Source organism: Equus przewalskii, chromosome 29, assembly GCF_037783145.1.
Source record: "Equus przewalskii isolate Varuska chromosome 29, EquPr2, whole genome shotgun sequence".
Classification (NCBI taxonomy): domain Eukaryota; kingdom Metazoa; phylum Chordata; class Mammalia; order Perissodactyla; family Equidae; genus Equus; species Equus przewalskii.
In genome coordinates, this window is record NC_091859.1 from 23,574,712 (window position 1) to 23,598,303 (window position 23,592).

Genomic DNA, 23,592 nt, shown 5'->3' on the forward strand with positions numbered 1-23,592 from the left:
ATAGGGCATAGTACTGTGTCTATTTAAAAGAACGTTCCAATTCAAGTATGGTTTTTTTTTTCGCTTGTGGTAAGAAGTAGGATGAATTTTTGTCTCTAGGGATTAAATTGCCTGCAAAGTTTCTGGTGCCAAGGCCCCATGAAAAAAGCAGAGTTCCAGTGCAGCACACTCAGTTGGCTCTCTCAGGTGGCTCTGTGACTCCAGCATTGTACTCTACTCACATCAAATTTAGGGAGAAGACTAATCTTTCAGTGTTAGCGATGCCTCCTCCTCTGAGGATCCACTTGAGGGACCTAGCTGCCCAAGTATCCTTAGACCATGGGGCATCTGTCAGAGCCTGGGGACCCTTTATGTACTCCAGCCTAGTCAGATCAAATCTAGCCCTGGCAACTCTGACCCTTTTCAGTTACAGCAGCAAAACCTACCTCTTACTATTAGTACAGTCAGGCTAGAGCCAAACTCTTCATCTAGCAAGGTAACGATTTAACAGGATAACCTGCTAATTCAAATAGGGTAGAATAAACCCATCAACTGTGGCCTTGCAGAGATTACACTCAGGACTTTGTTGCTCTGCCCATTATAATTTGAGACTAACCTGGAAGAAATAACTGAACTGTGGCAGGCACACTGCAGATTGGGACCATCCCACATGCATTAATTACATTTGTGGGGTTACCAGTCACTGCAAAATCATGGTGCTGTGCCTGTCAGTTCAGTTCCCCCTCTGAAGATAAAAACACTTGCCGATGTGCCCAGAGAAGCTGTTGGGTAGCAGGCAGGGGAATGAGGTAACTTTACAAGTCACCCTAAAAATCTACAAAACAACCTGCTAATTAAAATACAATTTTTAATTTGCATTACTGAGCTTAATACTGTTGCTTAAATATATGTAAATACTGAGGTTTTTAGAAAAGAATGAATAATATAAAATTGCCTCTAGGGAAATAATCCATCATTAAGAAGAATAATGTCGCCTCAATTTGAACAAAATAGAATGGCTTAATCCATAGGAAACATTTTCAGTGAAGGCGTTTGTTTTAACTTTTCTCGAACTTAACCATGCAGAAATCAGACAAATACTTAAAAAGAATTTTAAGCAGTTTATAAAGGCATAGTTTAGAGGTCAGAATTTGGGAAAACGATTAAGACACTCTAAATCCAAGGTTAGTTTCTTCCCTTTCTTGGAAGAAAGCATCTTGAAACATATGTAAATTCGTAAGAAATACAAATATTTGTCATCAATGGTATTTGTTTTCAGGAAGATATTTTAATTGTAGCAAATTTCTGAGACTCTACCAGGTTTTAATTTGGATCAGTAATACGGGTTTGATTAGGGCTCCTAGCCTAATTATAAGTCACTAGGCTTCCTCCGCGATTAAAATCTAGTATGCACCTGTTATCTTAAGTTGCCCAATAAGGCATTTCTAAATGTTTCGTTTCCTCTTGTTGTATTATTAAACATCAGGTTAGATGAAGTTACAGTAAAATACTTACGGGCGAAGGGATCTAACCCAGAGGCGGCTCTAAACAAAAATGCAGTGGAGCCCCAACTAACCGTTCAAGTGAAATAATTTAGAAATGCCCCAACCTTTGGGGTAAGAAGCAAATGGCATATTTGATGATACAATTTTGTCACAAATTCGAGGGCAGTTTCAAGCGTCCAGTGGTCGAGGTCTGGCTTTTCCTGGATTTCGGGAACAAAAGAAGCACTTGCAAGCGGACCCGGGGATTTAACCGCCTGCTCTCCCCTTCCGTCCCCGCAAGTCAATCATATCGGGGAGGACGAGCGCCTACAAACACGCCTCGCCTCTGGTCTTTCCCTTCGGGGCTGGCGTTTGGGAAGGGAGAACCAGTGACTATTATTCGGTAGATCAACGTCCCGGGACCGAGCAAGGCCCAGCCCCGGGTCCTCGCAGCCGCCACGAAACTCGGCCCGTTCGTAGGCGACCGACACGGGATAGGAAAGCTTCTCAAGCAGGGGAGGGAGAGGAAACCGCGCACAAAAGAAGTACGGCGAGTCCCTTATCAGCGTGGAAGAGGAAGGGTGGGGAAAAGAGAAACAGAAACAGGCCGGGCGCCCGGCAGCCCGCCCGAGCGGCTTTTAAACTGCGTTTCTACAACCTCTCACACGGCGCCGCGGCTAATGGAACCCGCGCGAGGCGTCCCGCCAATCAGCGCCGCGCTTCCTCCCGCCACGGGCCAATGGCGGCGCGCGTTCTTGGGGCGTGGGCGAAGCAGGCTGCTCGCCCCTGCCTGTAGTGTGTGGGCTCGGGTTGCTGCGGGCTCCTAGCTTGGCCGCGCTTGCTTCGCGCTTCTGCCGCGGGGCCTTTGTGTCCGCCTCTTGCTTCGCTTTGTGTGTGCGAGTTTTGCCGTGCTCCGCGGCGCTCCTCCCGGGCGGCCGCCGTGAGGCTCGGAGGCGGCGGCGTCCCCCTCCTCCGGGTAAGGAACGAACGCGCCGGCGTGAGCGGCGGGAGTGAGGGCTGCGGGAAGGGGATTCGCCGCCGAGATGCCGGAGTTCCTGGAAGACCCCTCGGTCCTGACGAAAGAGAAGTTGAAGAGTGAGTTGGTCGCCAACAATGTGACGCTCCCGGCCGGCGAGCAGCGCAAAGACGTGTACGTGCAGCTCTACCTGCAGCACCTCACGGCGCGCAACCGGCCGCCGCTCGCCGCCGGCGCCAACAGCAAGGGGCCCCCGGACTTCTCCAGCGACGAGGAGCGCGAGCCCACCCCGGTCCTCGGCTCCGGGGCCGCAGGCCGCAGCCGTACCGCCGTCGGCAGGGTAAGGACGCCCGGCTGGGGCCACAAAGGCGGGCGGTTGTCGCCCCCCGCGCGCTCGTAGCCCGCCCTCCTTGGCGCCTCCTCGGCGGCGGGCTGTCCCCGCGCGCGACCAGCAGGCTGGCGTCTGGGTCTGCTGGTGTCGGCTCTCCGGCCGGGAGGGTCTGGAGAGGGGAGTCCCGGAGTCGGGCTGCAGGGCTGGCGTCTTGGCCGTTGCGTGGCTGGAGGTGTGAGGTTGCCCTTTGCTCTAGGGTTGCGCGCGGGTGGTGTCCCTGGACCCCCGGCCGCCGGGCGTGGGTGTTTAGAGCGGGACTTCCGTGCCCTTCTCGAAAGCCCTGGGGAGGGTCAGCCCGAAACTGCTGTAGGTTACGATCGAGCGTTTTCCCGCTTTATTAACTGAAATGACTAGTAACCGAGTCTCAGAGCGCTCCCTGGAGGACAATTTGTGACATACTAATTTCTAACCAAAATTTGAAATAAATTCCCGCCTTTTTATGTTTTTGCATATGGAGGGCTTTTTGAACCGTTTATGTTTTTCTTGTTTGTTACTCTTTTCCAATCGCAGGCCATCTTTCGGCGGGGCAGTGTTGCTCTGAATGAAAGTGGGCATTTAAAAGTACATCTGTAAGCGCTTATCATAGACCCTCATATTTGAAAATTGTAATTAGGATTTAGGTTTGCGGATTTTTTTTTTTTCCTTTTTGGTAAATTTTGCATGAGAAAAGGAAAGACTTCGGAACTAGGAGAAATGTCATGACATTCTGATATATCAGTATTGCAATTTGAAATATCTAATCCCTGATAAATCTCAGATTGGCTCCAGCAAACGCATATTTTGTTTAGGAATAGTTTGTTTTTTGTTCTGTGGAGTTTTATATGCTATTTTTGTTGGTGTAAATCTGCTTTGTTACCAGACTTCAAATCGTAATAGAATGTAGTTAAAAGTAGTGATTGGTGTAACGGACAGTGCTGTGTAAAACATCCCATGTTGAGTCAGGAGTTGTTGCTAACTGATTACTAGGATAACTCAAGAAAGTGCTGCTTCTTTCAAGGTTATGTTGTTTAACTTTAGTTTTTAAAAACCTATCTGATGTGTTTTCTGGACTCCCCAGGTGGAAATGAAAGGAAAGTGTAATAGACACATGTAAATTTAATTGAAAATCTTAGCTTGGCGTTTAGAGAAACTGAAAATCTTGTGTCTTAAGTCAGTGCTTGGCACATAGTAGTGCCAAATAAGTATTTGTTCACTAAATAAAAGACAAATTCACTTTATTGTTTTTGAGGTCTTGTTTTTGTGGCTTTGAAGAAAGCCACTTTACTCCTCCAGAATAAACAAATTTACTTTTTAAAGTAAAGCCTGACTTTTATCTGTTTTTTTCCAACCCCTCTGAAAAAGAAAGTAGTCTTCTATTTTAGTAAAGATCTGGTTGAAAATGAAATATTTTCCATTTAAATCAGCACACTGTTTAAAAAACATGTCTTGTATGGAACCCTATATTGGTCTTCTTTGTATTATTCTTGAGCCATAGGAGTATTTGGTTGTATATTTATAATAAAATTATTTGATCTTATGTATTTTGATGATGGTTTGTTTTTTACAGAAACAGCCATCTCGGTTTTAATGTTTTTCCTTCAGGAACTTCTTAAAAGAGCGTACGTCCCAATCTATCCTGTTCTTTGGAGTATAAGAAGACCTGAATGTAAAAATTTTTAATTTCAGTTCAATTATCCAATATTTTTTGAGTTCCTACTATTGCTCTTAACTACTGAAGATTGATTTCTGCAGACCCCACCTACCATCATAATAATTTAATTGCTTGGATTTTTAAAAAAATTTTTGGTATGATAATTGATTGTACTTTCTCATCTCAACAGATTTCCCATGTTATCCACGTTGGTCAGCACCCTGCAAATAAGCTCTGGGTGAAAGGAATTAACATTTTAAGAGAACCTGTGTCTGTATCTATATCTAGTGGCGTGCTAAGCCCTTTATACCTCATTTAATGGTTTGATCCATATAAAGAAAAACTATTTCATAGACATGGATTTTAAGTCTTCTCTACCTTGAGTACTTAAACTCAAAAATGTGTACCTAAATGGAGTCAACAAGTTGAAAAAGTTAATAATGGTAGTTAATCAGTAGTATCATTTTCTTTTCTAAAGACATTAAGTAACAGTGAGTTATAATTTAACTTATGAATCTGATAGACTTTTTATCTGGCATACGAAAAAATCTTGAATTTATAGGAAAAAAAACAGGATATTTTAAAATAATTGGTGTATAAAATTATTCTCCATAGTGTATTCCTTTTATATATATAATATTTTGTTTCTGTCATTGTTAGCTCCATATGTAATAATAATACATATACAGTTACATTTATTAAAGAATATTTGTAGGGGCTGGCCCCGTGGCCGAGTGGTTAAGTTCGCACGCTCCGCTGCAGGTGGCCCAGTGTTTCATGGGTTCGAATCCTGGGCACGGACATGGCATTGCTCGTCAAACCACGGTGAGGCAGCGTCCCACATGCCACAACTAGAAGGACCCACAACGAAGAATATACAACTATGCACCGGGGGGCTTTGGGGAGAAAAAGGAAAAAAAAATTTTTAAATCTGAAAAAAAAAAAAGAATATTTGTAATCAAGGAGAAAGCCAAATTATGTTTGAGAGCTGCAGATAAGGCAGATTTTTTAAGTGGTGAATTTTTAACATTTTAAAACAAACATTAATGACTTGGCCAAAGGCATAGCATATACCTTCTATTTAAAAACAGGTTTATGAGGAATATTTTTAATTAAAGGAGAAATTATTTCATATTGGCCACCACCACAGTCTCTTAGGCACTTGGTATGCTATGACAAATATTAGCATGTTCAAAATTTGGTTTTGGTTTTTAGTTTTTGCATTTTATGCATCTTGATGATACCAGTAATTTTAGGTGTTGAAATTATGTAGATCGTCGACACAAAAATAAACACTTACAGAGTTGGTGATCTGCCTTTTTGTTCCAAGGTGCAAAGCAGTGTAGCCATTTGGAATCTAGTGGAGCACAGCATTCTTGAATGGCCTGATCTGGTAGATTATGAATTCTTAACTGGAAATATTTAAAGACATGACCAGAACAATAAAAAGTATGTTAAAAATGGTAAATGTTAATTAAATCATAAATTGGCCACCATACTCCACAGTAAGGTATTAAGGGTACAGACTTTTGAGTCAGAGAGTTATAGATTCAAATTCCAGGTCTGATACTTATTCAGATGACCTCAAACAATGAACGTTGTCTATCAGACGCTCAGTTTTCATCTGGAAAATAGTAATAATCTGATAGCTATTTAATTAGATGGAGAGTTACATGAGGTTGCATTTGTAAAGGTGTCTAGTGCTCAGCAATTGGTACCTATTACAGCATGTGATTTCTGAATTTTTTGGTCTTTATTTAATGCCAGATCAATACAATGTTACTATCGTATGTTTTTCAGAATTGCATGAGGTAAGTTTGTGAAAGTGATGTATACATAAAGTCTGTTCAAATGTTACTCTGTAGCATTGTATGCAGATTGCCTGAGTAAGCTGTGTAACTTTGGACTTCAATTTCCTCTCATAAAATGGGAATATTAGTATCTATCTCGGGATTTTTAGGATTCAATAAGTTAATATATATAAGGCACTTAGAGCACAACTTGGTACATAATAAGTGCTCAATAGAATCTATTGTATAATTATTACTGTTATACTTTAGCATCTTTTCTGGTAATGGTAGAGATTGAAAGTAAGAATAGCTCATGGGTGATATCATAACTGTTGGATTTTAAAGTTGAAAAAGACATTGGAGATCATAGGGTATTTGGGGAGAAACTGGAAAACTGTGCTTGGCATGTAGTAGGTACTCGTTATTTTTGACTGAATGAAACTAAGAGATTACGCTATTTACTTAAAGGAGGCAAAAATGAGTACAACTCATAGTTCCTTCTTCCTGATTGAAACTGCTGGCTTGATAATTATGTATACCACACTACCTGTCACCCAATTTTTATTCCTATTAAATGTGATATTTCATAAAATGGTATTACTTTTCTGGAAGTTTTCTTCCTACAAATTAAAAATCAGGTAGGCTGTTATGAACCTCTACTCTATTTGACTTGCCTTATGCCAGTTTATTGGCCTCTTAAGATTTCTTTATACCACCGTAGTTTTTCATCATATTTTAAGAAAATGTAGGGGAGTTGGTTTCCTGCTTCAATTTGATAAGCCTTTGTTATTTCTTAACAAGAAATGAGTTTTTAAAAATAAGTGGCTTATTTTTCCCTTCCCAGATGCCACTTTTATTCATTCATTCAACAGAACATCTGTGAGGTGCCTATTCCTCTGTCTGGCCTTGTTTTTTAAAATTTTAGATGCTTCAGATACAAATATGAGTGTTTCACTGCTCCTGCTGCCGTCTTAAATGCTGTATCCAAAATCCCCTGATACACATTAAAATACAGGTTCTCAGGCCCAAGAGTTAGGGCTCACAATGGAGTGAGACTTTTTAAAATAGGGATAACTTTTCCAAAAGTTTTGAGGTTTTGATAACAAACCAGACTTGGGGACAATTTTTCAAGGAGTTCACCATCTGGAGAAGATAATGCATGTATACAGATAACTAATAAAAAATAGGTAGAATGTGTTGAGTGCCAAAGAAAGATTTCTTGAAAACCTCAGGCTGTTGCAAGAAGTTGAAATTCCTGGATGTTTTCTTGTTAGTAGATTTGAACATTCTTGTGGTGGGAGGGATTATCTACAAGCAATCTGTACCTGATTTGATTTTCTTTTATTAAAAGTTTTTATGTTATACAATGGAGTTTTTCTTCCCAACCTGTCCACACTTTTTGGAAAATTCAAGTCCTCCCTAACACTGGATTAGGTTTGTTCGTTTAAAAAAAGTCATTTCTCGAAAGAATTCAAGGCTCTGATAGAGTATAGTTGTCTTAGATTCTAGACCACTATTTGACCTCAAGGTGTGGGTTTCTTCAAGATTTGTGCCTGATGATCCTAGATTAGTGTAATATGTGTATTAAAGCCTTCTGAAAGTACCTCACTAACTTTTCACAGCCCTTTTTAAAAATTATGTTGAAGGTTTCTCTTGAATTGATATCATTATTCTTATTAGCAACTATGTTTAAAGAATAATTTCTCATAATATTTATATGAAATATTTCAAATTTTTATTTGATTTAAAAAAAAGAAATTCTGGTAAAGTCTGGTTACTCCCGCCCCAGCATCATTGAAAAGTAAGCAGTTGAGACAACTTTATGATTTTTGCCGTTTTGCATAAAATATTTCTAGGATGCAATATTGACTCTTCTGCCTTAAATAGTAATTGGGCCTAAACTGACTTTGATATTTGTGACCGTTATTTAACAGCCATTTATGTTCAGTACTCTGATGCTTTCTGGGATCACTGAGGCATTTGTAAGGCTATTTGCCACAACCCTAAAAGATACCATATTTTTGCTCCCTTCTTCTGTTTAACCTTGGAAGTTTATATAGTTTTTCCAGTAAATACTGCCATTGCTTAAATTATTTTTAAAACTTCCTTTGAAATTTCTCTCAAAGCTTGTTCTATGTTCTTTCAGTTATTCATAGTGAAATAAGCGTGTAGAACTAAGTGTGGCAGCAAAGCTGTGTCCGAGGTGATATGTAGCCAGAAAGGCTGTCTGACTTCCTTCAAGCACCAAAAACTGGCTACAATTCTTATTGTACAATTTTACAGTAAGAATATTCGTTTGGGCTTCTTAAATTCTGATATGCTTGTTTAAAGGAAATCATATTTATGCATGACTAAGTATAAACCTTTATGGTAAAGTCTTAACTTAAGCTTTTCTATGTTAATTTAAACTTTTAAGGATTATCAAAAGAGGCCAGTAGTAAGTTGTATTTGTGATTCTCTGGAAAAAATATTTAAACCTACTGTATGCTTTTGAATTTTTGATGCCATCACCTCCTCTTTAGATAGGTTGGCCAAAATTGACTGTTTTAATAGTAATGTCTTTAAAATTTGAGTTGCTTGCTTGGCTATTAGGTTTGTGTAATTAAACTGAACTTAGAAAATATCTGCAAACAATGAGTTGCTTTGAAGTTAATCAAATTGCTAAGGCCTTGTATAACTATAAATCAACTTAAAGGTGAATTTGCATGTTTATTGTATACAGTTATTTATATAGTAAACGAACATTTTTTAATTCATGTCACGGTGATAACTGGACTTTGTTTACAGAAAGCCACAAAGAAAACTGATAGACCCAGACTAGAAGATAAAGATGATCTAGATGTAACAGAGCTAACTAATGAAGAGCTTCTGGATCAGCTTGTGAGATATGGAGTGAATCCTGGTCCTATTGTGGGTAAGTTGATAAAATTTCAAACATCTTTTCTATAAAACAGTATCCCAAATTGTTTCTAAAGGCCAGTCTGTCATTAATCATTTATATGACCAGTATCTTAGTTTTCTTAACTATAAATGAGGGAAATAAAATGAGAGAACTAGATAATCTCCAAGATTGCCTCTGTCATTGAGATTATTTCATGTGGTGCTCGTATCACACTGCCTGGTGAGACATTTGGATCTTAGATGAGGTAACATGTCTGGCCACATTCATTCAAATCAGTAAGTTAAAAGTCTTGATTGGAATTCAAGAGTGATACCCTAAAGAAAAACTTAAAAAAGAAAACCTGGAAAAACTAAATACACTAAATTTCCATCATTTGGTTACTGTTAATAGGTGATTTTGCAAGGCTGATTATGCCTTAATTTTGGAGGGTCTTGGCAGTAACCTCAAGATGAGAAAGATCTATTTTGATTTTCTAAGTTATGTAAAATTTGAACTGGTGATTTAGGGGTTTGTTTTTTCCTATAGCTATTCAGTTATGGGAAAAGTCTAGAAATCAATTTAAAAACTGAATATATTTGACACATAACATTGTGTAAATTTAAGGTGTTGTCTTTAAATATAACCACTTTGCAGTTAAAATGACCTTTTATGGAAATAAAATTTGGAATTTGGAATGTTGTCTTTCTTTTGTTTTGGAATGTTGTCTTTCTTTTGTTTTATTTAATACACTGCTTCCAAATAGGTGATAATAAGCCTATTAATGTGATTACCAACAGACATTTGATATCCTTTTTAAATTTTTCACTTAAAATTCCAAAAGGGAGGTGATGAAAAATGTGTATTATGCGTCAACATAAATTACATGTTGGTATTATCAGCTCTTTATTTTTTAAAGTTGTATATGTTAAGGTGTACAACTTGATGTACATAGACATTGTGAAATAATCACCATAATCAAGCTAACTAACATATCCATCACCTCCACCTCACGTAGTTTTCTTTTGTGTATACGTGTGGTGAGAGCACTGAAGATCTACTTTTTTAGCAAATTTCGAAGATGTAATAGAGTATTGTTAACTGTGACCCATGCTATGACATTAGATTCCAGAACTTAATTATCTTGCATAACTGGGGTTTTGTACCCTTTGACCAACATCCTACCATCTCCCCCTCCCTAGCTGTTCATCTTAAGACTGCTTATATAACATTTTGAGATATGTGTTGTTTCTAAAAATACATATTTATTGTCATTTTATTCATCTTACAGAAATCAGGGAAAGACATACAGCTGGTGTAAGCAAAATAAAAGCTATTTTTGATTTTAAATTGTCCTTGATGTTGAAATGTGTTAAGAATTTGTTTAGAATCAGTTTTACTTTGCTAATTGTATAATTTCTATTAGTAACACACATTTCCATAAAAGGTCATTTTAACTGCAAAGTGGTTATATTTAAAGACAACACCTTAAATTTACACAATGTTATGTGTCAAATATATTCAGTTTTTAAATTGATTTCTAGGACTTTTCCCATAACTGAATGGCTGTTTATAGGCATATTAATCTCCTAGAGTTGTGGCGTTTTAAGCATAGTAATTCAAAGGAGTACAATCTGTTTATAAAAATGATTTTTCTACAAAGGCAAGTACTCTTAGATAATACTGGAGAAAAGACACAAAGTCCAAAACTTTTCAGTCAGAAATCCTCACTCATACATGGCTTTTCAGAAGATGATGTGTAATAAGATCTGTATCAATCTACTATGTATTCTATGCTATTTAAAGAAACATTGCTGTAATCATGTGTTAAAATCCCAGAAGAAAGCCTATTTTAGAAAAGAATCCATTGTATAGTATTTTTAAGCACTTAAGTTTAGGAAAGAAGAGAATGAAAGTAACATTTTAATGTTGCTAAAGATGAAGTCTGAGCTGGATCTTAAATAAGATAACATGAGTCCTAAAGCATGTTGTGCCTTAATGCAGGAACAACCAGGAAGCTGTATGAGAAAAAGCTGTTGAAACTGAGGGAACAAGGAACAGAATCAAGATCATCTACCCCTCTGCCAACAATTTCTTCTTCAGCAGAAAATACAAGACAGAATGGAAGTAATGACTCTGACAGATACAGTGACAACGAAGAAGGTAAAATTTTAAATGATGTTAATCAAATATATGTAATTTTTTTCAGACTCATAAGATACAGTAACAGTGAAGAAGATAAAATTTAGAATAATACCAAGATTAATGATATAAACAAAAATTACATATGAATAATCCTTTAAGTAATTTGATTTAAATATCTTTTGTTGAGAATTCTAAGAAACAGAAAAGTACAAATATCTAATTTTTTGTCACGTAAAATTGCCAGGTGCCTGGATCTTTTTTCCTTCAAATGTCGTTTTTCTAAGAGAATAAAGTATTACAAATAAAGACAAAGTTCCCCCATTTATGCCTCTCCAAGTATCATCTCCACAGAAGCAACCACTATTGTTAATTTGATGCTTATCTTTCCAGTCTGTTTTTAATTAATTTTTCATGTACATCTATCTAATACATGGTATTATTTTGTACTTTAAAAAGTCTATATAAATGATATCGTGTTAAATCTTATCACTTGCTTGTTGTTTTTGCTCTATTATTGAGATCTCATCTTATTGATTTGTTACATATATGTCTGGTTTATTTCTCATGATAAATAGCAGTAATGTTTACGTATCGCATGTTTTCTTTGTTCTCTATTGATAGGCATTTAGATTTAGAGTTTTTACTAGATAATCTGATTTTAAGGCAACTTCAAAGCAAATATTTTGACATATTTTCAGTAGACTGTTTTAAGAAAATTTGACCATATTTAAATATTTTTTGGAAACAGTACCTGAAATAAATGACCTTTTCAAATTTATTCTAAGAACAACTTGATATTTATAACCTTTTAATTCAATGACTTGTTTATTAATTTCGTGATTTAATTTGACCCAAATTAGTTATATCTCCATAAGCATTGCCTGCCAGGGCACAGTCTGTCAGATTGGTTGTTCAGAATATGAAATATAGAGTCTTTTCCTTCAACAGCACTATATTAGCAAGGAGGCAAAGAATAAAGTCAGCTTAAACACAAGTAATACTTAAACTTCCTGCCTCTTTTGCCTCTACAGGAAAGAAGAAAGAACACAAGAAAGTGAAGTCCACTAGGGATTTTGTTCCTTTTTCTGAACTTCCAACTACTCCCTCTGGTGGATTTTTTCAGGATATTTCTTTTCCTGAAATCTCCACCCGTCCTCCTTTGGGCAGGACTGAACTACAGGCAGCTAAGAAAGTACATACTTCTAAGGGAGACCCACCTAGGGAACCTCTTATTGCTACAGCCTTGCCTGGCAGGGAGCAGTTGCAGAAGTTAGCCTCTGGAGGGAATTTGTTTACTTCCTCCAAGTCTAGCCATGATAGATGTTTAGAGAAAAGTTCTTCGACATCTTCTCAGCATGAACTCGCTGCCATGTTGGTCTCTACTGCAGCTTCTCCTTCACTGATTAAAGAAACCACCACTACTTGCTATAAAGACATAGTAGAAAATATTTACCGTGGAGAGAAAAGTGGAATTCAACCATTATGTACTGAGAGGTCCCATGTTACAGAGTCTGAGAGATCACAAGTAATTTCTCCACCACTTGCTCAGGCAATCAGAGATTATGTCAATTCTCTGTTGGTCCAGGGTGGGGTAGGTAGTTTGCCTGGGACTTCTAACTCTACACCCCCACTGGATGTAGAAAACACAAGGAAGAGAATTGATCAATCTAATTATCAAGAAACTGAATCCCTGACTCCTCCACGAAAATTCCCTAGACTCAGTGAAAAGTCAGTAGAGGAAAAGGATTCGGGTTCCTTTGTGGGATTTCAAAATATACCTGAATCTGAACTGATGTCGTCTTTCACCAAAGCTGTTGTCTCTCACTCACTCACTACCTTAGGCATAGAAATGTCTAAACAGTCACAGCATGATAAAATAGATGCCCCGGAACAGTCTTTTCCCTTCCATGAATCTATTTTAAAAGTAATTGAGGAGGAGTGGCAGCAAATTGACAGGCAACTGCCTTCATTGGCATGCAAGTATCCAATTTCTTCCAGAGAGGCGACACGGATATTATCAGTTCCAAAAGTAGATGATGAGATCCTGGGGTGTATTTCTGAAGCCACTCCACCAGCAGGTATTCAGGCAGCTTCCACTGAGTCTTGTGATAAACAGGTGGACTTAGCACTTTGTAGAGCATATGAAGCTGCTGCATCAGCATTGCAGATTGCAACCCATACAGCCTTTGTAGTTCGGGCAATGCAGGCAGACATTAGTCAGACCGCACAAATTCTTAGCTCAGATCCTAGTCGTGTGCACCAGGCACTTGGGATTCTGAGCAAAACATATGACGCAGCCTCATTTCTTTGTGAAGCTGCATTCGATGAGGTAAAGATGGCTGCCCATACCATGGGATCTTCGACTTTAGGTCGCCGGTATCTCTGGTTAAAGGATTGCAAAATTAATCCAGCTTCTAAGAATAAGCTGGCTGTTACTCCCTTTAAAGGTGGAACATTATTTGGAGGAGAAGTATACAAAGTAATTAAAAAGCGTGGAAATAAACACTAATGGAGTTAAGAATAAAGACATCTATTCTATTATTGATATGGGGAACTTAGCAGCTTTTCTAAGAATTTCAAGTACTTTTATGCCAAAGTTTTATTTTCTCTTAAAGTAGTTTTGGTTTCCAGATTGGGCCAATTTCGGTGTCAAGCTTCTACCCATCAAATTACAGTAATAAATAAAAATAATTGCCTACAAAGAACTGCCTTTTTTTTTAAGTTGCGCAGATGGAAAGCCTGATACAAACAATTTAAAGCTTTGTAGATCACTTTTTTGTCTCAAATAATCCACTCTTTCCTATTAAGACTTTACAACTCTTGAACACTAAAAATCCATTAACTAGAATATAATTAGTCTTCACTGTTTTACATATTACTAGATATCTTTTCACTTTCTAGAACTTGTCTACATTTTTCCTTTTGTTTTCTCCCTTTTTTTTTTTTTTTTTTTTTTTTACTTATGTCTACAGTGTCACTCATAATAGTCTAGATCAGTGCAACTCAAAGTGCCGGTCTGCAAACTGTTACTGCTCCACAGACAAGCATGCACCAGAATTTGAACCTAGAGGCACTTTTAAGATCGATGACAGGGTTTATTTCTGTGGTAAAATTTTGTTGGCAGAGAAAACAGTGTACTAATTTACATTCTGATGCAAGTGCCTCGTTTCTTCATGGACTGGGAGCATACAGTTTGTGGACTACACTTTGAGAAATAGTGCTCTAGACCATAATATTCTGAGATAGTGCATTCCCACCATGGCTGTAGTTTGTCAGATGAATTAGACAGTGGAAAGATGGGGCTTGATTATTATTTTTTTTTAGTAACTCTTTCAAGGTATGTTGTACTTCATGGATGATTAGGCTTAATCTAAATTCTAAAAGCAAATTTGTTATTAGATTTTTTAGAAAGATCATAAGAAATACTCTATTCCAGTATCTTGTGTGTCTATATAAAGCAGTATATTCTGTTTACATTTTTATGATTGTAAGATGAATGAGTCTTAACTGTAGAGACATTTGATAATCAAATTTCTTTGTATTTCTGTGGAAAATAGTAGTATTGAGTATAAGCAAAATGCAGTTTCTTGGGCACTCCTAGCCTTTACTCTATTCTTAGACTATGTCCGTCTTTGCCCCCTTCAGGGAGTAATTTTGTTATTTGTCTTCTGAAATGTACATGTATACATGTACCTACTAAGCACTATGTGATTTTTTTTTAATGTATTGCTGTAGAATGCTTCTTCAAATTCAATAAAGTTGTTAAATTTGAACAGTTTTGTGTGGTCTCCAGAAACATGTTGTATGTGTGTTTTATTCTTGGAGTTGCAACAAGTTAGATATTTGTGGGTGAACATCCCTTTTCCATGTCATCATGGAAACTCACTTGACATTTGGTATAGTTGAAAATATTCTAATTGTTGTGTGGTTTTTCTTCTATTTGAGGACCATGTTATTGGCTGTTGGAATTTAAATTTGTTAAAGGAATTCATCTATAACCAGATACTTTATTTGTTTAATCAATTTCTGCTCAACTGATGTTGGGTTCTTTATTTTGCCCTTTCTAATTCGTAGATTCTGAGTTAACAGCATAAGATTTTATAATGCTAAGGATTGTCCTAAACATAGATACAATGATAGATCCATTAACAGAAGTATTGGGAGGTGGGGGATGGAGTTGATAACCTTAATCCTAAATAAAGATTGAACTATTTGAACTAACACAGTAAAAATCACTGTTCATTTTGGGGAAGCTTGCAAGTAGACTCTGGACTGACTAGTACTAGACAAGGTAGTTAGCAAGACACAGCTATCTGGACTACTTTTTAGCACAACTGCATTGAGTTTATGCAAAACTAAGTTTTTGTTTAAGAATTGGCTTCATTTCTGTCTAGTAAAAAAGTAATCTAAGAGATTTTTGGTAATACTAATAGAAGTTTTACAGGTAACTTACGTTAATTTTGCTATACTATGATTCAAGGCCACAAAAATGTGGAAGTTAATTTTATCAGTCTTTAAAAATCTAGCTCTTCAAATGGTGATAAGATCAAGACTAGGAGAATGGAGTATTGAAGCCTATAAAAAGATGTATATATATTTGAATTATTAGGTAAATAACCATCATGGTGATACGCTAAGGAATACATATGCATTAGCTTCTCTTGAAAGAAATGTTACCTTGTTTTCATTATGGGGAGGAGGAAGAGAAGAAGTGACTTGTGATTGGTTGTGCTTTTCTGTGAACAAGATTCCTCCCTTCCTCCTCAACTGTACCCGGGTTTTTTATAATCACATCAAAAAAAGGGGGAAAGACTTAAACTTCACTTACGTATTAATGTCATCGCACTTATTTATTGTTATTAGAGGCTTGATATCATACAGGTTTTTTTAATTCTTAAAATTCCCTATAGCTTTTTCCCTTCCATATTCCAAAATTTAATAGCTAACCTTTGTTAATATAGTACTAATATGCTGTATGAACAAAGAATGGTTACAACTATGTATTTTAATGTCCTTTTCTTACATCTGAATTTTTTTGGTAAAAAGCCTCCTCAGGAGCAGTTTGAACTCACTTTATGTTTCGGACTACTAGTCCCAGAAAAAGGAGAGGAGAATAAATAGGAAGAAATAGTGATCTGATTAAGGACTGGAGGAGAGAAACAAAAATAGAATAAAATAAGAAATGGAAAAGAAAAGTTTGTAAAGACAGAGACTGCAGTTAAAGACTAATTTGCAGTTAAACAGTTTTCGTCTATTGAGGTAATGCCAATAAACAAACTTCTTTTACATATTAATGTGCCTAAAACCAGGGTTCCAAAGAAGTTTCAGGATGACACTGTAGTTTATTATATGTTTCAGAAAGTAATGGTTTCTCCAATGTTATTTCCAGACTCTAAAATAGAGCTCAAGCTTGAGAAGAGAGAACCACTAAAAGGCAGAGCAAAGACTCCAGTAACACTCAAGCAAAGAAGAGTTGAGCACAATCAGGTATCTTGAGTTTTGTGATCCCTGTGTTCGGGTGTAAGTAGTCTGACAACACTAATTTGCCTGTGTCCTAGCCTTTGGTTAATTGTTGACACCAGATTCCAGCGCACTCAATGAAGTGTTCGTTCTATTGTTCATTAAATGGCATTCAAAATGTAAACTTTGTGTTTTTTTGTCAATAGTGTAGCCTGTGCTTACTGCAAAAGCAAGTGTTTAATAAATGTCTCATTTGTGTTTGATTCTGTGCTAAGCTTGGTTCAAAGCCAGTCATACTGCTTTTTTAAGAGAAATATTTTTTAAAGGTGGAAATGCCTATGCAATTCTAATTTCTTTAAAAGGCAGGGGAAGGGTTTTATATTTTTGTCTTTGTCTCTGGATTTCTGACTGCTCTTACTTTTGCCTGTCTTATCTTCTGTGGCTTTTCCCTCAACTCTGTGGCTAGTCTGGTCCTAAGACCACACTAGTCTTCCTTATTCTAGATGAAATTTACCTTTTTTATCATGGGTGAGGCAAGATACAGATTTTCAAAGGAAAATATAGGAAACTAAGGGGAAAAATAAGCACAGGTATGAAAGAGCTAGTTTACAGAGAACAAATTACTGACTCTAATCGAGCATTGATTTTGCTGATGTTTTACAAGACCGCTGTCACTAATCATTTCCTTATCTATCTTCTGTCCAGCTGGAAGATTTATCTAGTTGGTTATTTATATTTTCCATCTTCTCTTTGTCATTTTAAAGTCACACATCCTCAGAAAAAGTGTTCTTGATTTCTTAAGCCATGTCTCTCTCGGTTTGATGTAAGTTGATAAGTTGAATTTCAGAACTGTTTGTTAGAAATGAGCTTGGTGACTGGGGAATGTGTAGAGCATTGAATGAAAGAAGATTTTATTTAATATAGAACCAAATACTGGAATAAATATTACCCTTTTATCGAGTATTGCTAGGGAAGAGCTGCAGGAGCATGCTGAAGAATAAGGAAATAACAGAGCAAGAGAAACTAGGAAAATGTGGTCAAGGACACTGAAATAGACAGGCATGGGGAATTTAAGCACATAGAAAAGTTGGGTGAAGAGTTTAATGACCCTCCAGTCACACAGTCATAGAGCTTCAACAGTTGACAACATTTTACCAGTTTTGTTTCGTCTTTGCCCGCACCCTCCAGCCTTTAAATTCTTTTTGGTTTTGTTGTTTTGCATTTGCCAGAGTGTATTAAAGCAAATCTCCAACATCACATTATATCATATCTCACACATTAAAATGTCAGTATGTTGGTGTATATCTCTAAAGATAGGAGCTGTTTTTTTAATATATATATATGCGTTACTATATAAAATATGCCAGTGCCACTACCAGACCTAATAAAATTAATAACTTTTTCATATCTAATCTGTTGAAATTCCTTCAGTTTCAGAAATGTCTCTCTTATGATTAAATTGTTCATATCAGGATGCAGACAATCTCCACATATCATTTGGTGTTTTTTGTTTTGTTTTATCTCTTAAGTAGGTAGCGATTTCCCCTATAACTGTTTCCTTTCCCTCCATTATTTGGTGAAGAAGCCAGGTCGTTTCTCTACAGAATTTTCCACATTCTGGATTTGGCAGATTGCTTCTTCCTAAATATGATTTAATTTGCTCTTCTATACCCTGTATTTCCTGTATGCTGGGAGTTAGACCTGTAGTAAAGCTGTGCAATAGACTTTTCTGTGATAATGGAAATGTTTTATATCTGCTGTCCATTATGGTAGCCACTAGCCACATGTGGCTGTTGAATACTTGGAATGTCGCCTCTGTGGCTAAGAAACTAAAATTTTAATTTTATTTAATTTAAATAGCCACATGTGGCTAGTGGCTACCATAATGGACAGCACAGAGTGTGTTGGTTACATTCAGCTTCAGTTTCTTTGACAAGAATACTTCATAAATGGTGTTGTGGCCTTCATATTGTGTCATTTCGAGAGGCACATGATGTCTTTTTGATGATGTTAAAATTAATTAGTAATAGGTTCAGATGTTGAAAACCTGATCCATCCATGGTAAAGTTCCACATCACCGTTTCATTTATTGGTTATGATAGCCATTTATGATTCTTGTCTAGATCCATTATTTTCATTTGAGGTTGTAAGATGGTGATTTATCTCATTCTCTCATTCCTTTACATCTATATCTGGAATTCAAATAACTTTCCCTCATGAACTGCCTAGTTACCTTGAAATAAAATTCATACAGGAGAGTCAGTATAAATGCTTGTTTTTTGCCTTTTTTTCTTTTTTTAAAAATTTTTTTCTTAAAGATTGGCACCTGAGCTAACAACTGTTGCCAATCTTCTTTTTTTTCTTCTTCTTCTTTTTCTCCCCAAATCCCCCCCAGTACATAGTTGTATATTTTAGTTGTGGGTCCTTCTGGTTGTGCTGTGTGGGACACCACCACAGCATGGCCTAATGAACGGTGACGTGTCCATGCCCAGGATTCGAACCAGCGAAGCCCTGGGCTGCCACAGCAGAGCGCTCAAACTTAACCACTCGGCTGTGGGGCTGGCCCCTGTTTTTTGCCTTTTATTTGCCAATTTTCAACTTAAAGTGCCCTAGTCACTTTGAAAAGTGATCAATAAAATCTTTCTACTAGTATAGTTTTTATATATTTGACTTATGATCAATTATAGTCATTCCTTTTTCATGTTCAAATTTTGCTGTCTTTAGCCATTGAGAATTACTGAGTTGGTTCGTCTGTCTCTTTATTGATGCTGTTTGTCTTTGATAGTTTGTTTTCTGGCAAGTAAGACCTCCCAGGCTCATGTGTATTTCCCGCCTCTTATCAAATTAGCCATTTTTCCAAAGGACCTTTATCCTTTTAATAGAAAATATTTGGAAGCTACCAACAATCTGGATGCTAGTGTTCATTCCTGCTGGGCTGTCACTGCTTCTAATCCTTTTCAGTAGGTAGAGCTAGGAGTACTTGTTTTTTAGAAAGAGAAAATAAATCATGAATTCATCAAATTTATTAATTCAGGCTATCTAACTTCTAGGTGTTATTCTTGTATTTCTTTCTTTCTTTTTTTTTCTGCTTTTTCTCCCCAAATCCCCCAAGTACATAGTTGTATATTTTAGTTGTGGGTCCTTCCACTTGTGGCATGTGGGACGCCACCCCAACATGGCCTGGTGAGTGGTGCCATGTCCATGCCCAGGATCCAAACTGGTGAAACCCTGGGCTGCCGAAGTGAAGCACACGAACTTAAACACTGGGCCGTGGTGCCGGCCCCTACTTGTATTTCTTTTATGCTGAGTATCTTGGTTCTTAAAATAATATTGTTACTTTTATGTAATTATCACTATATATATATATGTGTATGTGTTTCTAAGTAATACAGTATTACCACTAACAGGCTGCTAAATGCAGTTTGGGGGTTTTCTTGGGCAGTTTTTCTTGTCTTTAGGATATAAAATCAAAATACTGTGCTCAGGCACTTGCAAGAATCTTTTCTTTCATTTATTTTTTAATTATTGAGAATATGTGGTTTTATTTAGGCATAAGAGAGTCAGAAATCTAGTTTCTATCTTTGTTCCTTCCATCTATAGGTAACTATTTTTAAGTTTTGAGTTATATTTCGTTTCTTTTTGAAAATATAAGTAAATACATAGATTTATATATTTATTTATGCTCTCCTCCTTACGTAAAAGGCAGCCTACTTTGCACATTCCTTTTCTGTCTTTCTGTTTTTAATCTAAACACATATCCTGGAGATCACTCCATATCAAAATATAGTATAGCCGTTTTCCTCATGCTTTGTACCACTGCATGGTATTGCATTTTATGGATGTGCTATAATTTATTCAGCCACTTTCCTTTTGGTGAATATTTGGATTGTTCTCAGTTATATGTTATTTTGAATAATGCAAAGATGAACTGATGAACAGCCTTTTGTATGTGTCATTTCATATTCTAGCCAATTTATCTTCAGTAAATCTAGAATTGAAATTGCTGGGTAATTTTGCTATTATGTTACCAAATTCCCCTGCGTAAGAGTTGAAGCATTTTGCATTCCCATCAGCAATATATGAGAGTACCTTTCTTTAATGGACGAATATGCTGTTTTTAAAAAAAGTTAATACGAGAAATCATCTTGGTCGTGTTTTACCTAAATTAGTAGTTCTTCAGAGTAAGGTGGCTTTTAATTAGTCTGATTATTTCTTTTTAAATTCCTCTATTTTGTATGTGGGACACCACCACATCACGGCTTGAGCGGTGTGTAGGTCTGCACCTGTGATCCAAACTGGTAAACCCGGGGCCACCGAAGTGGCGTGCATAAACTTAACCACTATGCCACTGGGCTGGCCCCTGCTTATTTCTTTTTATAACCTAGTTTTGTGTACATTTTTTTTACTCATTGGGATTTATAGCCTCCTTTAATAGCCCAGCTCCTACATTCTCATGTGCTTCAACTGCATAACGTCTTCTGAATAACTTTTTACCTGAGAGCTTATTAAAAGTCAGTGTGAGAAGGTTTTTGTTTCCTGCTCTTGTTGTCTCATAATAAATTCAGGACTTCCTATAGAATATCTTGCTGAAAATTGATGACACTGCAATTCTGATTTTGGCCATAGAACATACAGGAATCACATTAATTACTAATTTTATATAGCATTGAGTTTCTTTTCAATCAATAATTGTTTGGTCCATCTTATTAAGTAGTGATAACATTGAATGATCATTTTATTATTTTTTATTTATATTTTCTTCTCAAAGTCACTTGTTTATGGTGGATTCTGGTAGAAAAACATTTTTAACCTTCAGAATATTTTTTCTGGTTGTGTGAAGGGTTGCCAGTTTTCTGTGAAGATGATTACTTCTAAATTAGATAATGATAGTAAAGAACTAAGAAAATTGGTTAACAATCCTCAACCAAAGAACTAAATACATCTGAACAAAAGAAAGTATAAATGATTTATAGTGAAAAGTGTCCTTCCCACCCCAACAGTTTTCCAGCTGTTCCCACAGGAAACCAATGAATTTCTTGTGTTTCTTTCCACAGAAGAAAATAAGAAATCTTTAAATGGAGCTTGGCCTTTAATGTCAAAGATAACTCATAAAAACATATAAATGTGGGTTTTTTTTATTAACCATAATAGTTTCAGTAGATGTTTCATAAAATTTTTGATGAAGAGATTATTTCAGTTATTTAGTCAAAATAAAACATAACAAGTGAGAAGTCCTGGAATTTGGTAGATAATCACTTTTAAGGAAAGGATGTGTCTTCTTCACCCCCTCCTTTTACTTTCATGGACATAAGTAAAATATCTGGTCTTTATAGTGTATCATTTGCATAACTGATAATTTCATTAGCCCTTTCTAATTTCATTAGATTTTAATTCTTTGAAGAGTTCTAAAATACTGAGTATACATTGATAATACCAGATAGGCTATCAAACTAGAATCTTTTGGAGGGGTGTAGTGAGGAAGATTGGCCCGGAGCTAACACTTGTTGCCAGTCTTCCTCTTTTTGCTTGAGGAAGATAGCTCTGAGCTAACATCTGTGCCCATCTTCCTCTCTTTGTATGTGGGACACCACCACAGCATGGCTTGTTGAGTAGTGTAGGTCTGCACCCAGGATCCGAACCTGCAAACCCAGGCCACCCAAGCAGAGTGCGCTGAGCTTAACCACTTCACCCCTGGGGCAGCCCCTAGAGTATTTTTTGTTGTTGTTTTGGGGGTTTTTTGGTTATTTGGGTCTTTTGGCTGAGGAAGATTAGCCCTGAGCTAACATCTGCTGCCAATCTTCCTCTTTTTTGTATGTGAGCCACCACCACAGCATGGTCACTAACAGACTAGTGGTGTGGTTGGCGGCCAGGAACTGAACCTGGGCTGCTGAAGTGGAGTGCACCAAATTTAACCACGAGGCCACCGGGGCTGGCCCTAGAATTTTTTTTAAATACTTCTAATTATTTTTATTGGTGTTGAGTAATTGCTTATTAAAGAGAAAACAGTGTTGAAAGTAGTTTTAAAAAAATACTTGCCTTTGAGCTGTATCATAAGTCCGTCATACTATCATAAAACAGTTGTTCTCAACTCTCCCTGCACATTAGAATCCTCTCAGGAGCTATAAAAAGTAGCTATGCCCAGGCCATTCTAGAAGAAATTCTGACTTAATTGGTATAAGTTGGGGTTGGGGGCATTTGATATTTTTTTAAAGCTCTCCAGATGATAGTGTACCACTGGGATTGAGAACCATTTAAATAATCAGGAATTTAACTAACAAGCATTTATTATATGTGTGTAAATTGTTTACAGATTTGTCTTTTGACTAACATTAAGTTTTCATTCAGCAAATATTTCCTAATTGATAGGAAAAGGAACCCAGAGATTCAGTGTGAGTCAAAGGAAACTTACAGTGTCAATCCCAAATATAGATTAATACAAAATCAGATATATGAGACTATGCCTGTACCTTGTGAGGTTTTGGTAGTAATACTTCCAGTCAAATAAACCCTTGTCTCAGGATAAGAGTAAAATATATCTGTCTTTAAAATTAATAGACACTGACTTGGATATAAAAACATCAGTTATTTAGATAAAATATTAGCTTGAAAGCCAAAGTGACAATATAAGCACACTTTAGTACTAATCATTGATAGATGTTCTCTAGTTAAAAGAATTTAAAAGAATCGTCTGGTAATACTGGCTTCAAAGTTGAATAACATGCTACTTTGAACTTAGAATCTCAGGCCCCACCCCAGAGGTACTGAATCAGAATCTGTATTTTACCAAAAGCTCCAGGTGATTGATGATGCACATTACAATTTGAGAAGCACTAGTCTAGTGATTTTCAAACTATTGTGT

At 36.8% G+C, this 23,592-nt stretch overlaps 1 protein-coding gene across 5 annotated transcripts in view; it reads left to right on the forward strand.

Annotated features, from left to right (window-relative positions):
* The first annotated feature begins 1,088 nt into the window (after positions 1-1,088).
* Positions 1,089-23,592, forward strand: part of TMPO (thymopoietin) — a 28,283-nt gene continuing 5,779 nt past the window's right edge. For 4 of the 5 annotated variants that reach the window (XM_008519887.2, XM_008519888.2, XM_070599918.1 and 1 more), the window contains exons 1-4: positions 1,089-2,779; positions 9,038-9,164; positions 11,133-11,291; positions 16,663-16,760. In XM_008519887.2, coding sequence (XP_008518109.2) covers positions 2,507-2,779; positions 9,038-9,164; positions 11,133-11,291; positions 16,663-16,760 — 657 coding nt within the window. In that variant the 5' untranslated portion in view covers positions 1,089-2,506. Of the gene's footprint in view, positions 2,780-9,037; positions 9,165-11,132; positions 11,292-12,304; positions 15,047-16,662; positions 16,761-23,592 lie in introns of those variants that run through there. The other variant, XM_008519885.2, reaches the window with a different exon arrangement.